Genomic DNA, 14,721 nt, shown 5'->3' on the forward strand with positions numbered 1-14,721 from the left:
TCCTATTATACAACATAGTGTAACTTGGACAAGCAATTAACAAGTCAAAGAATTCTATTTTTTAAAAAAATGGTATTTGACCCGTATATTTGCTCAACCCATTGACCATGAATTCTATGTTCTACTTGTATTACAATCCTCCTCTATATCGTATCATATCACGTTGGTTTCTTCTTGTGTTTATTTCTTTAAATTTTAAATTGCGTAACTGTGCAAACTCCAAATGAAAATGAGCAACTCCAACTAGCTTTTTGAAGGTATCTATGGTGTATGTTACATAATATATGGTTTACGATTGAGAGCAGAGAGTTTCATCGAGTCAACATCAATAGAAAGATGTGTCATATGTTCCTTAAATGAACGATGTTTTCTTCGATATCTTACACTATTATTCATTTCATGATAAAAGAAACATTGACAGGATACAAATCAGTTGACAAACTGTCTTGAATCAAAGCAAAAACTCATCTAAAATACATTGGTAAACCTGTTTTACAAGTAAACGAAAGATCTATAATCGATTCGTACTAAGGTCATATTACAACGAGGAGATAGACCTCGAAAAATACTTGAATAAATGTGGATGAAAATTCCAATATAGAGATACAAGAACAATGTCGAAAATTTGTCCAACAAAAATAGGCCCCTTAGGATTTATGTATGGAAACTGATCAATCTTTTTTACAAACAATAATGATGAAACGAAAAGCTTCTTTCTTTCACCAGAGCAAACTGATCAAAGGCTGTCCCGTGCAGGGTCAAGTCGAAAATCAACCTATCGATGATGCCACATTCGTCCTATTTGGAATTAATTCAAATATGGCAACTCATCCTATCTTGAAAACATCAGCATTGCCAGCAGTCATCTAGCAATCATATCACAATCAAACAGCTGTTTGTCAAATCTACACATAATGCAGAGTACAAGTTATCTTAGATCAACTCGTAAGCGTCTATCAATAGTTTATCAGTATAACAAGCATTGATGAAAGTTGAACAAGTACATAAAAAGAAACAAAGCAACAAGGATTTGTATCCAATTTCCTCCACACCAACTATTATGGTATCTGAATGTATAAAACTTGTATATATTCAAAAATTAGTAGAAACAGAATTCAAATAAAATACCAATTAATCTAATTATTATATCAACAAAACATTTTTAAAAATTATATGACAGTTGGTGGTGGTGATGGCAAACGGTGGTGGTTGTGGGTGCCGATGGGAGAGGATGTTAGTTGATGGTGTTGGTTGTGGGTAATAGCTAAAGGTGATCGTGGCCGGTAGTAGAGGTTAAGATTGGTGTGATGGCTGATAATGGTTGTGGATGATAGTGATAGTTAATGGTAGATGTGAATGACAAACAAAAGAGAGAAATATTATATTAAGTTCATAATAAGCTACGACAATGAAAAACAATTCCTCCGTCGTATGTAACATACACAATGCATCAGAACCTTATAGTTAAGAAGCTTACTAGGTTTGCAAATGCAGATAATGTGATATAAGACTTCAAGGACCATCATCTTGATCTTCCAATTCTTCAAGAATAACATACTTTGCAGCTTCATTTTGCATTGAGGATCGTGAAATTTCATCTTCATTTGGATTACCTTTCTGTAATTTGTCATACCTGAGAAGAAGAAGCAGAAAACAAATTTAATACCTAGCAAAAACAACCTGACACTTCAAGTCTTCTTATAATTTTCATGACAACCCTATATTATTAGCGATTTGCAAGACCAGTTATTAACAAGTACAGTTTGACTAGATGCTGTCACTCAAGTGAAATACATCACCGACATGCTTCCCGTAAAACCCTGGCTATGCTATAAAAGAAATATTAAAGAGCTAGTACAAATACTAGATAAGTTGAAATTAAATGCAAAGCGGTGTCAAAAATTAAAGGATAGACATCCACAGTAGGTCGTTAAAGAGAAAATTTATCTAATATCAACAGCAGTTGGGAGACAAAAATCACATGACAACTTCTCGCAAAAATATGAGAGCTATAAACTTACTTGTACCAATTAAACAAACTCACACCAAACATTATTGTGATGAGACCAACCCCTTTCATCCAGGTAAACTTATCATGGAAGTAAAACACAGCAACCTGAAAATGCCACCGACATAATTGCCAATTAGTTTCAGAAACTGAAGCAACAACAGATTCCAACAATCAGAGATACTTTTCAACTAGTGAAAACTGATTTTATATCAGTCTAATTCGATTGAAGATACACAGTAGCTTGAAGTGAAGATATCTAGGAAAATGAAGTCTCTGAGCAATATAAGCATTTGTAGCAGAAAAATTGCAGTTACATCCTACATAACCATTCACGGGACATGGGGAAGAAATTTCCAGGCTTTTTAATTAACAATCTCAATGTTCATCGAGAAGAAACAAATAACAAATTCCATAGAGTAAACTGCTCAGGGAACTGATGAAATTTGAATAACTAAACCAGTTATTCAGCTACATTACTTATATGCTCTTTTTTCTTTGATGAGTCAGTTAAATTACTTCACTAAAGAAAAGAGATATAGATAACTTGGTTTTTAGCTTATACCACGATAGTGACAGCCTCCTTTACGACTCCTGCTATTGTCACTGTTACTGCACTAGTAACAGAGACGAGAATATATTCCGTCAACACCTGAAAAAAAAAAAGCAGAGAAAGAATCATTTGTACAACATGCATGGAAGGTCTATCAAATTTGTTTTTGCTTTTAGATATTATAGTATTTTAGTAGACAACAACTTTCTGCAAATGGAAAAGAGCCAGCAAAGAAATTTGCCACTAGAATGTTGGATAATCAACAATTTGGACTTATTGACATTGAGTCAGATACATGCATACCATAAAGAAAGCCAAGGTTCCACCAAAAAGCATCAGCAAACAACTTCTAGTTATGTGCCATGAGCTATCGAAGTAACTGCTGCTTCCAAACTCTTGCCATGGATCAAAAATCAGAGACAGCATAGCAGTTGAAAGAGCCATTACTGGAGTAACGTAGCTCATTAGTGTGAGTGGATTTTTTAAACCTGAAAAAACAGAAGAAAGTGTTGACATATACAACGTATGTACAAGCTACATGGTTAATATTTCAAAGGACATGTTTCACTTTATTAAATTACAACTAGCTACTTTTCTTAAAAGTAAACATGACTTTGCCAGAAAGAAACACAACGATAACTCCCTCTGTTATGTGAAGGTGTTTGAATGAGCACGAAGTTTATGATTGAAAAAAATATTTTTGAAATTTGTGGTCTAAAACAAGCCATAGATATTTGTGTGGCTATAAATTACCTTATCAAGGATCAAAATGAGAAGTTTAAAGTTAAATTGTAACTAAATATAGAAGAGAGCCATTTTGGAGGGGGGTTGACTAAAAAGCAGAGAGGGTCACCTAAATTAAGACAGAAGGAGTGTTCGGGAGTCGTGCAACTCAAAGAATGCCTTATAAATTAGATGAGTAGAAAATTGTTCTTTGAACTCAGAGAGCGTACTCACTTTTATCTGGCTTAACATTTTAATAACCCCAATGTACTATTTTTTTGTATACAGGTCCCATAAGTGCCGAGAAAAAGACTAAGCACTTCGTGCATTTCTTGGATAAGTGTGTGGATGGGGCATCAAAAGACCACTACATTAGTTTGAACTTTCTCACAAGCTTATGAAATGCTCTTATGGGATCGGGCCACTGACAGGAAATTTGTTACTTTCCTCCAAGAATTAAGGCCTTGTAAATAAGGTTGTAAAAGTCAGAGGGAAATTTAACGAAGTAGTATGGACGCGAGACTTCGAACCGAAACAACTTGTCTAACTACTGCGGCAATACGAGACAACCACTTTGTTATCGCATAAGACACCGGATATGAGCCTCAAGTTCATCCACCATGTATCAATATGATATGTAACATCATCATTAATCTCCCCATTTCCTTGGATTATTGACTCAAGATACTTGAAACTCTCTTTTGATTATGACACGTGTACCGATTTTCACTTCCACATCTGACACGTGAATTATGTCACTGAACTTGCATTCTAAGTACTGAGTCAAATTTTAAGGAGCTTCATGCGCTCAAATTCGACTGAAAATAATGTGTTTTGCCATGTCATCTTGAGGGGTCATGAGAAAGTTCTGCCAGAAAGAGGTGTCTAACTGATCACTGAATAGTTAAGGTGTATACTTAAGTGTACACTTGGCAGTTGGTGGCAAGTTTAAGAGGCTATCTATGAATTCCACCTGCAATAAATGTTGCTTACCAGAACTTAAACTATCCAAACAAAAAATTGATGAACTATCAAATTTGGCCAAATTAGGGTTAAAACAAAATGTGACAAAACAAAAATAATAAATAAAATACTTTTTAGGGGAATCCAAAACTAGGTAAATGAAGAACTGAGTCACCAACATGCAATCATCCACCAACAGTATTAATTAACAGAAATACTCTATGAATAAATTCATTTTCAGTGCTTTGATAGCTAGCTATAATTTGCTGAAAGTCCTTACCGTAGATTTCTTTCTTTATGACAGTTTTTTGTCAGCGCACGCCCGTTGGATGGAGTACAGGAGAATGAACACAAAATAGACGAAGTGAGCACAAATATGATGATGAAAATACTTTAAAAACAAATTCACTTTTAACAATTTCTGGAATCCTACCTGCAGAAGTATCTGAGTCATAGTCCAGCGGAACCCAGACATAACAGCAGCTAGCATAACAAAGATAAACCCCCAAAATTCAAACTCCGTTTCCTTTGCAACTGTATTGTCGATAAATAAAGGTCAGATGTGCTTATTGAACATATATCCGTCTACAGACAACAGAATTAATCACAACATATTAAAGTAGCTAAGCACTCAAAAAACTGAAAATAACAAGGTAAAAAAAATGGACAGAGAGAGTTTTGAAGAGAACCACAAACTACTTCGGCATTTTCTAATATATTCATCTATGCTGCGTGAGTTCCATTTTTCTCGGTTTTCTTTTATCTACTTCAATGTCTATATTATTGATTAATAAGTCATGACATTTCTCTAAAATTACTCTTTTCATCTCCCTGTTTGGTGTCCATACTAGCTGGCACGCATCTCGGCTATTCCACCTACTACCTCTCACCAACACAACTACCAAGTAACTCAACTCTCTTAAGGGGCAAATACAAAGAAATCACCAAGTACTTTTGCTTCTACTGCAATTTGAACCTGGGTCTCCAAGGTTTGCACCCACTTTATTGACCACTAGGCCACACCTTTAGGTGCAATTACTCTTGGCATCTCATTTGTTACGATTTTTTCTACTCTTCGCATCAGTGGATTTAGAAGTGCTCCTTCCAACTGATTTCACCCTTGCTATAAGAATAACTGTGAAATGAGAGTGATTTTAAACTATTTCTTCACACTACCTAGTGGAGCCACTACCCAATCACTATCCTCCGCATTTTTAATACTTGTGTTATTGTACCTTTCCTTTCTTGTTCAACATAGTATCCATCTCAACTTTCTCATTCCAGCGAGTATTTGTATAAATATATATTTTTAGCCACCTTATAGTTGAAAAGAGAATGTGTCATGACCAAAAAAAATGAAGAGGATAGAAAATCAGATTATTAGGTATGAAATAGCAATTCTAGAAACTCGAGCCCAAAATATTCCTTTCTTAATTTTAAGAAAGTAAAAACTTACTTATATAAAGTAATGATTTTTAAAGGCTACAGCCAAACAATGGAGAAATGTAATTGAAACAAATGAAATTCATATCGAGTCCAGCACATTTCGGTCAAAAAATGATAGTCATGCATTGATCATGATTTTTAAAATAGAACAGGAAACAACAAGTCTGAAACACATATAGACTCAAAGCACTACTTTTACCAGAGTACAAAATGAGAATTATTGATGTCATATAAGAAAAGTGGCAGATAAATAGGGAGATCTTGAAAAGTTAAGAAGCTACGGGATGACCCATTGGTTGAGGCCCAACCTGGAGATCCCAGGTTTGAGTTCCTACAACACTAGGTATGAGTGAGTCTATCGTTCCAGCATTGGTAAGTCAGATTACCTTCACAAGGACAAGCTACCTAGCGTGTGCATAACTGATATTACCCAAAAATAAAATTAAAAAAAAAAGAAGAAACAACAAACAAATATGCTAATAAGTGTATAGGCTACCTGTTAATAATACCCCAATAGAAATAATCAACATGATCCCTAGCAGCTTCAAACTCGGAGACTCCAACCTTTTAAAAAAAATATGAGGTTAAAACAAGGCAGTAGACCAAATATATTCAAATAAGAACTCATTTCTAAGAGAGAGCAAATGAAATCATTCATGAGAGATGGATAATAAATTTAATGCTTGAAGGGTCAAGTATGCAATGGACGGGAAAAAGACTTCTTTCTCAGTATGTGTACCACTAATGAGGGACTAATTGAAAATCAACAAGGGATGGTTGTATCCTGCTTCCTTTAAGGTCATGGAGACTGAGCTTTAAAGATGGACTACATAGATTTTTTCTACCTGGACAAGAAACGGTCTGTCAAAAATTGAAGAATCCTTATATGCCAAAATGGCTACTCCCTCCATTACATATATGGCAGAGTTTTTGTCATGCAGAGTTTAAGAGAGAGAAAACAGACTTCTGGCACATACCAAAATTACCCTTAGAAATTATTGTCGTATACAAGTCATAACATTTCTATGGCTATAACAGCGTATAATTGCGGGTAAAGTGAAAAGTTTCCAGCGAAAAAGCACTTTCAATTGTAGAAATATGGCGTTCTTTTAAAGCAGACTAAAAAAAGGGGAGTGTCCATTAAGACATATCAAGTAGTTACTATGCACATTGACGAATAATTCAACAGGACATGCATCTACTAAATATAGTAAAGACTCAATGAAAAATAGAGCAATGATTAAATGAAGTACCTGAAAGCAAAAGCGAAGAGTAGGAGAAAGATCGGTGCTGCAGATTTGCACTGCAATGACAAACTTGTGTTTAGGAGCCAAGAATTTATGGAGGAAAATGAAGGAAACTAGAGGATTATTCTTTTTTACGAGTAATAGTTGAAGATCGTTTCACTAAATCTCCCTTCAAGTCTTTGAAAATTATTGTTATTGCAATCTCACAAATTGTTGTTAAAATTTCAGAAGTGCTTCTACAGACCTAAAGGAATGCTGGGTTGTAAGAATCCTTTTTGAGTTTGCCCAGTGACTTAATTTTCTTATCAAATCTGTTGACCATTTGATTGGTATGTTAAAATTTACAGGGAAAACGAATACACACCATAGTAGCAAATGTCACTGATATGAAAACAAGGGATGCATTGCTGAGGTTGACATCCATTGCCGTACTGAGAGCTGTGGGAACAACTGTGAAAGGCAAAGGCCATCTGTAGCATTAGTTGTCAGAAAAGTCAATAAAAATTGGCAGGAAACTCTAGACTTCACAAAACAGCTTCAAATAAAGGGCATACGATTAAATGTTTCCAATAAGAGAAGAACGAGCAGTGCAACTTTATGATGTCAGAGAGAGCAAATATGATTCAATGCACAAATGCAGCTTTGGGTACCGTTAATTCATGCAGGCTGCAAAAAATCTTTATTTTTTTATGTGTCCGAGTTCGATTCACTTTGCAGGCATTTTAATAACTGCTTTTCTTATTAAAATATATGTTTTCAACAAATCTTCTCAAGTGGGGGTCGTGGAAACTCTTTTTGATAATTGATGGTGGTGAGACCCGAATCCAGGACCTCGGCTGCTTTAATACCATGTTGAAGTGTGCAATAATCTTATCTAAAATCTTAAATTGTTAGATAGAATACACATTTATGTATTTTATGATATATTCTACACGCCCCCTTACTTGAGGCTTCATTCTTTTTTATGAGTCTACCACATGGAAATTCTTTTTGATAAAGGATAGCAGTAAGACTCGAACCCAAGACATGTTCTTTCTCTTATATCATGTTGAATTGTGTAACCATTTCATCTAAATGCTTATAATTGGTCTCATTATATGGTCTTGGACAATCCTCACATTATGAGCTAACTTTTGCAGTTGAAGTAGGCACCAAGGTCATTTCTTATCATCCGTATCAAAGTCATACTCATCTAAAGGAGGTCATCAACAAGAGAGGCCCGAAGAAACCAAAGCAACCTAAAGTCCTACGGAATGTTATAATTGTACATTGTATGGATAGGGTGGAAGGAGAGGAACTCTAGGTTCTATATAAAGCTTAGATGTTAACCATCTTTATCTTTTGAGGTGCGTGATAGATGTAAGTTAGTCTGACACTTTGTCGGACTTTATTGACTCCTAAAATCATAAATAGGCGTTACTAGTCATTCATCATTGTACAAATCTCAGAACTCATTTTCCTGTTGTTTTTACAACTAAAATTCAAAAAAGAAATGTGGTTGTGCTAAGTGGCTTGCTAGTTGAAGCCACAAGTTAAAAAGGTGTTCTAACTGGGAACATAGAACTATGCAAGGATCATTTTTGAGAAAGGTAACAGAACTATGCAAGGATCAATTTTTTAGAAAGGTAACAGAACTATGCAAGGATCAGGCAGTTTGTCTTCCCAATAATGAATCTTACAGACAAACTTTACAAGAAAAGAAGTGTGCCTAATATAGTACCCTTGGGTTACAATCTCCTGCTAATAAATTGTCATACAACTCTCAAATATTTCAATATTTTATCTTACTTACTCTGGTCTCTGTTTCTCTACTGATTTCTTTCCAAAGGAAAGAAGGTCAGAACAGTTCCTCGCATCTAGAGCTATTTATAACCATACAGTAGAAAACAATGAACAGTCTGTTGAAAACCCATAATAACGCATGATACAAATATAACCTGTATCTCAGTATAGCTTAAAGAAAAAGGATATGACAAATTGACAATCATAGTTACCTCTCAAAAAATAATCTCTCCAAGTCATCTTTACAGTGGGTTGAAATTTTCGGGACCAGAACCAAGTAATGCCTTTGGACAAAATGGCTTGCATTGCAAAGTGGAATGTATTCATCAGTAAAGGAGCAGGGAATCTCCCTAGATGATCCCCTAGAAGAGTTTTATTATACCTAGACCAAATGAATGCAAGATAAGAACCAAAGCGTCCAAAGCTTCAACACGGATGAGAGAAAACAAATCACTTAGTAAAATCATAAGCTCATGACCAAGTAGACTTACAATGTCAAGAATGTACTGAATATGTACCATACAAGGACTAAGAACACTGTCTTCAGCACATCAGCTACGGAAACAACATTCTTTGACTTTGTTTGTGATGCACCGTGGTGGTCCAGATGAGTAGATCCTTCCCCGTGCACATTTGAATATGTTTGATTACTTCTAGAGCCGTTCTCCACATCAAACGGAACATATCTATCTTTTCCATTCGTAGTAGATGCAACAGCCAAATCACCACCACCCTTCATCCTCGGCTTAAAGTTGTTATTTTGTGTATCTACGTCTACAGATCCATTTCCTATACCGATTTGATTCACGAGAGGCAGTTCAAAGTCAAAGTGGCCAGTGAGTGTATCAGCATTCCCTAGTTCAGCTGAATGGATGGTGTCATTATCATCACACCAGCCTGAGAAAGAAGGCGCCCTACGAAAGTTTTCACTTGCACTCTGTTCAACCTTCTCTATAGTCAATTCACTCTCTAACATCTCCTTTTTCCTCCACAATCAAAACCATCTTTCTCCCATTGACAACCAAGCTTATACGCCTAGTCGTCTATATAGCACTATATTTCCAATTATCTTGACCAGACTAATTGTAGTGAACCCTTTAGAACTTCAAATTGACACTATTAGTTCTTATAAACACACCTACTAAGCAATTGAAACCAGCACTGAGCTCTCGAATCCAATTAACTAGAGACCAATATAAGTTCAACAATCTGCATTAAAGCAACTTAAAACTTCACTCAAATTTCACCAAAAGAAACGGTAAAAATCACAACTTAGAATCCAGTCGAATCAAAATTTCATGAAAAGGGGGAAAAACAAAAGAACCCCATTTCTATAGCAGATTAAAAAAAAACATTTCTATAGCAGATTAAAAAAAAAAAAAAAGAAGGGTGAATCTATCAAAAAGAGTAACCGCTATTGAAGAATCAAGAAAGCAACTACTAAAATCATTGAGAAAAGATAAACTAAAACTGAGATGAGCTTCACTGGTGAGCAAAATAAATTCAACAATCTGCATTACATTAACTTGAAATTTAACTCAAATCCAATAACAAGAATTAAGGAAATCTGCCAAAATTTCACAAAAAGAAACAATAAAATCACAACTTTTGAATCCTATTGAATCAAATTTTCAAGAAATTGGGAAAGCAAAAGAACCCCATTTCCCATTTCTATAGCAGGTTGAAAAAACCCCAAAAGAAGGTTAAATCAATCAATAAGAGTAACTGCATTCAAAGAATCAAGAAAGCAACTACTAAAAGCATCGAGAAAAGATAAACTAAAACTGAGCTGAGCTTCACTGGTGGCCAAAATAAGTTCAACAATCAGCATTACAACAACTTGAAACTCAACTCAAATCCCAAAACAATAATTAAGCAAATCTCCCAAAACCCAACCCAAAAAAAAACAATAAAAATCACAACTTTGAATCCTATGGAATCAAATTTTCAAGAAAAGGGGTAAAACAAAAGAACCCCATTTCTATTACAGGTCTATAGATTCTAAAAAAAACCCCAAAAGAAGGTTGAATCAATCCATAAGAGTAAATGCAATTGAATAATCAAGAAAGCAACTACTAAAAGCATTGATAAAAAGATAAAATTAAAACTGACCTGAGCTTGTTTGAGTTAATAGATTCAAATGGTGTAGAAGAGAACGAAGCATAGAAGATCTGATCTACCAATTCCTTCGAGTTTAAAGAAGAAAAAAGGTTATTGTCGCCTGTTAGATAGGTAAAATTGAAGGAAAATCAACTAATGCCGACAGCTAACAATTAGTTGAATTTTTTTATACTTTTATAGAAAATGTTTTTTAAAAACTCTTTATATCAATTTGTTTATATTTGACTTGTCGTGAAATTCAAAAAATAGGTATTTTTATTAAGGAGGTACGAGAGATTGCATTGGAAAGAGATTTTTAACAAAATATAATATAATTTCAAATTACGAAATACATGACCGTAGATAAGAGGGTGTCGAGTTTATCATAATAGAGGTTTAATTGTATTTTTTTTGTAGTGTGTCTTTGCTTCTAATTTCACCTACCACTTAGCTTGTTGCTGATTGTGTTTAGGTTAGTGCATCATTCTATAACTATTATTATTTCTTTATAAGTTGTTTTATTTCTTCATTGTCGTTAAAATTTTACATGTGGAATCTGTCTTTTTACATATCTAACGTTGATATGTTGAAATCGAGTTGAGGATCCTTCGGACGTAGCTTATTCACCTTCACGAGGTAAAGGTATGATTGATATACACTCTACACTTTGCATACCTCATTTATGAAATTTCATTGAAATCGTTATTGACATTGTTGTATAATCAGACATAATATTTTAGACAAAAGAAAAATGATGTTAAATGATATCGGATAAATATAAAGTTGGGATGATACCCTTAGCTAGTCGTCAAATAAGAAAATTTAACATTCTTTTGGAGACTAATTACAAAGAAAAAATTATCATATAAATTAAGACAGATAATAAACTTTTAACTCGTATAATCTCAAATTATAAGTATATATGACATGTCATAATGTATTTTACTTGTAATCTTTAATATAATATATAGAAGATAAAATTTAAAAGTTGTATAAAAAATATTTTTTTAAAAAATGAACTAACAAATAAATAAGATAAACAAATTAAAATAAAATATTAATAAAATCTAAGATATGATTGGCAGTGGGATTTATTAATACCAATTTTTTAGGTTGCTAGATCTCTACTTCTTCTCCCGCGAGATCTCTAGTTTTATGACTAAGACGTGCCAACATCTGTTCAGGGTGGCATGGTTCGATATGATACGATATTGAACATTTTAATTTTTTGTTTACGTAATTATTATAGCAGTATATATAGAAGTATGCGTGTATATATACAGGGGTGGATTTATATAGAGTTTATTAGGTATTCGAGTATTGATTAACTTCGTTACGGAATATATGTATATTTATGCAGAAATTAAGAAAGAAATTTGAATAAAATCAACATAGAGCATCCAATAATTAAAGGAAAAATTGTACGAAGAGCAAACTCTTAATTCAAATTAAATGTTATGCTCATAGTTTATTTTATTTGTAATTTGCAGCAAATATCTCATTTTTTGCTATCTGATTTGATATACAATTAGTTATTTTTTATATACAATTACACATTCGATATATAAATGTATAAAATATGTTTGTGTTTGTAAAACCGAAAAAGTGTATATACAAATAAACTAAATATATTTTCGTCGTATACACTTATAGTATACAAATACGGATCCTATTATACAAATTACAATGTAAATAAATTTATACAAAACTAATCAGTTTGTAATAAAAGTGAATGTATCTAGCTAATTATAAAAACTTGTTACGGAGCGCAATTATGTGAACAATAGTTATAACATACAAATATGATTTTTATGTTTACAATATGTGAAAGTTGTTTATGATTAAACGATCTTATTGGCCCACAAGCTCTTGGGTGGATACTTAAGAGTCTCTAGGAATTGTTAAAACATGTTCGAATCTCATTGCTAATATATAATAAAGTTCAAGAAAAGTCTAAAATAGTCTCTCATTTTTAGGTTATGACTCAAAGTTATTCTTTTATTTTTACATGGAACACTAATAGTCCCTCATGCTTGTATTATTAGACCAACTTTGATCCTCCTTCGAAATTTTTGTCTTTTTTAAACAATGATTTTGTCTACAAATTTATATATGAAATGTCATCTTCTTATATATTAGTAAAAATAATTACTCTATGTGAGAGCAAATGAAGAAAAAATACTTTATTTTGTTTCGTGGAAATATTACTATAACCAACTAAAAATATATCTTTGATCGTGTGAACTACATTGGTTTATTACTAATATATGACATTGCAAGAAAAGAAATTATTAGTACAACATCATAATTCATCAATAAATTAATACAGTTTAACAAATAAATGTAGATTCTTAATTTAGTTTCAAATTTATTCTATCAAATAGAATAAATTGTTCTTTTCTCACCTTCTCTTACATGGTATTATTATTTTTTTAAAATATAAAAAAAGATGATTGAATATTTCAAATATAAGATTTCATATAAAAGCAATGTTAAAAAATAAGTAAAATCTAGGAGAGAATTAAAAATGAATCAATATTATAAACATAAAAAATCATCAGTGTTCTATTTTAAAATTCAAGAATATCTTTAAGATTTTGACCGACAATTTTAAAAAAAAGGTCAATTGAGTCCCTAAACAACTTCTTTACAAATTTGACCAGAAAAATATGACCCCAGGAAAATTAATAAATTTTAATTATATTATTAATTAATTATTAAAAGAAAAAGTAGTCATATATCAGATAAATTAATAATTTAAATTTATGATAGGGTAAGTTATATATATATATATATTATATTTCTTGTATTAATGGTATTCTTGCAATAACTGCTTTGGCTCTCAATAAATGAGTCATTTGCATATAGCAGCCGCTCACGAATATTGACATAAAAAAGACAATGACCATTAAATTAATGGTTTAAATTTTTTTTATTTTAAAAAAAAGTTTAAAAAATTGGTCCAAACATTTTTGTGGAACCAAGAAGACTTTTATTATTGTAAATGATTTAAAAAAATATATTTTATAAAAATATTTGACAACTTTGTCTAAAACCATAAGTTTCTTTATCTTGTAATTATATGTTTGATTTGCTTAGGAAATGTTTCAACAATTCTTTTGGCATAACTTTAATTTGCTTGCGTAGAATGTCAATAAATTGAATTACTTTTCAATAATATTAATATTCTTTATATTCCTTATATAAGTTATCAGTCATTTCTTTCTAATTTTGAATAAATGAATGAAATATATTGCCAAGAATAATTTAAAATAGGAAATTTGTAAAAAAATCCCTGAAATAAAAATAATTTATTATTTTATTATTATTATTGAAAGAAGTGGTGGTAAGCAACTGTTAAATTCCATAGTGCTTTAAACTTCTTATCACATGAAATAAAAAATTAAGAAAAAATGAGCCTAATAATAGAATTGGAAAAATTACACATATAGTCCCTAATTATAGATAAATTTTGATTTTTAGACGTGGTAATATCTACTCTAGCATATTTAGTCTATGATTTAATTAATTGTGTGCTTTTGGTCCTGCATTCTCTCAAATAAACACTTACTAGCTTTTTAAGAGTTTGGCTAAATATGTTATTAATCAGTTAAAAGGGTGTATAAGGCTGATTGTGGAAGATTTAGGTGTATCACGCTAACCACCTTTTAGTTCCTAAATAATCGTTTTAGGATTTTGCTTGTCACAGGGGCTAACTCTATCTTCGTGCATACTTATCCAGTTATCTAAGGGTTGAATCAGACATCAAATGGAAGGTCTTCTTCAAGGCTATTGCTTTTGAAAAAGTTGTTATTGTTGAGCGGGATTTTATTTTTTTCATGTAGTCCACGTGATTTTATTCTAGGAAAGCTCATTCCTTGAAATTATCATCGCTCATA

The 14,721-nt window shown here is 32.4% G+C and overlaps 1 protein-coding gene across 2 annotated transcripts; it reads right to left on the minus strand.

The window, feature by feature from the left end:
* Positions 1–431: 431 nt before the first annotated feature.
* On the minus strand, positions 432–11,007 carry LOC107026549 (probable sugar phosphate/phosphate translocator At1g06470). 2 transcript variants are annotated; one of them, XM_015227551.2, is made up of 13 exons: positions 10,835–11,007; positions 9,214–9,931; positions 8,935–9,104; positions 7,305–7,390; positions 6,947–6,996; positions 6,190–6,257; positions 4,681–4,781; positions 4,528–4,540; positions 2,865–3,049; positions 2,574–2,660; positions 2,022–2,116; positions 1,478–1,633; positions 432–905 (listed from the first exon to the last, which is right to left on the minus strand). In XM_015227551.2, the coding sequence occupies exons 2-12, from the start codon at positions 9,696–9,698 to the stop codon at positions 1,513–1,515; spliced, it is 1,461 nt and encodes a 486-aa protein (XP_015083037.1). In that variant the 5' UTR covers positions 9,699–9,931; positions 10,835–11,007; the 3' UTR covers positions 432–905; positions 1,478–1,512. The 2 variants fall into 2 exon arrangements, with proteins under 2 accessions (XP_015083037.1, XP_015083036.1); XM_015227550.2 differs by having other exon boundaries at positions 432–866; positions 10,835–11,006.
* Between the last annotated feature and the right edge of the window lie 3,714 nt (positions 11,008–14,721).

Source organism: Solanum pennellii, chromosome 7 (assembly GCF_001406875.1).
Source record: "Solanum pennellii chromosome 7, SPENNV200".
In the NCBI taxonomy this organism is placed as follows: Eukaryota; Viridiplantae; Streptophyta; class Magnoliopsida; order Solanales; family Solanaceae; genus Solanum; species Solanum pennellii.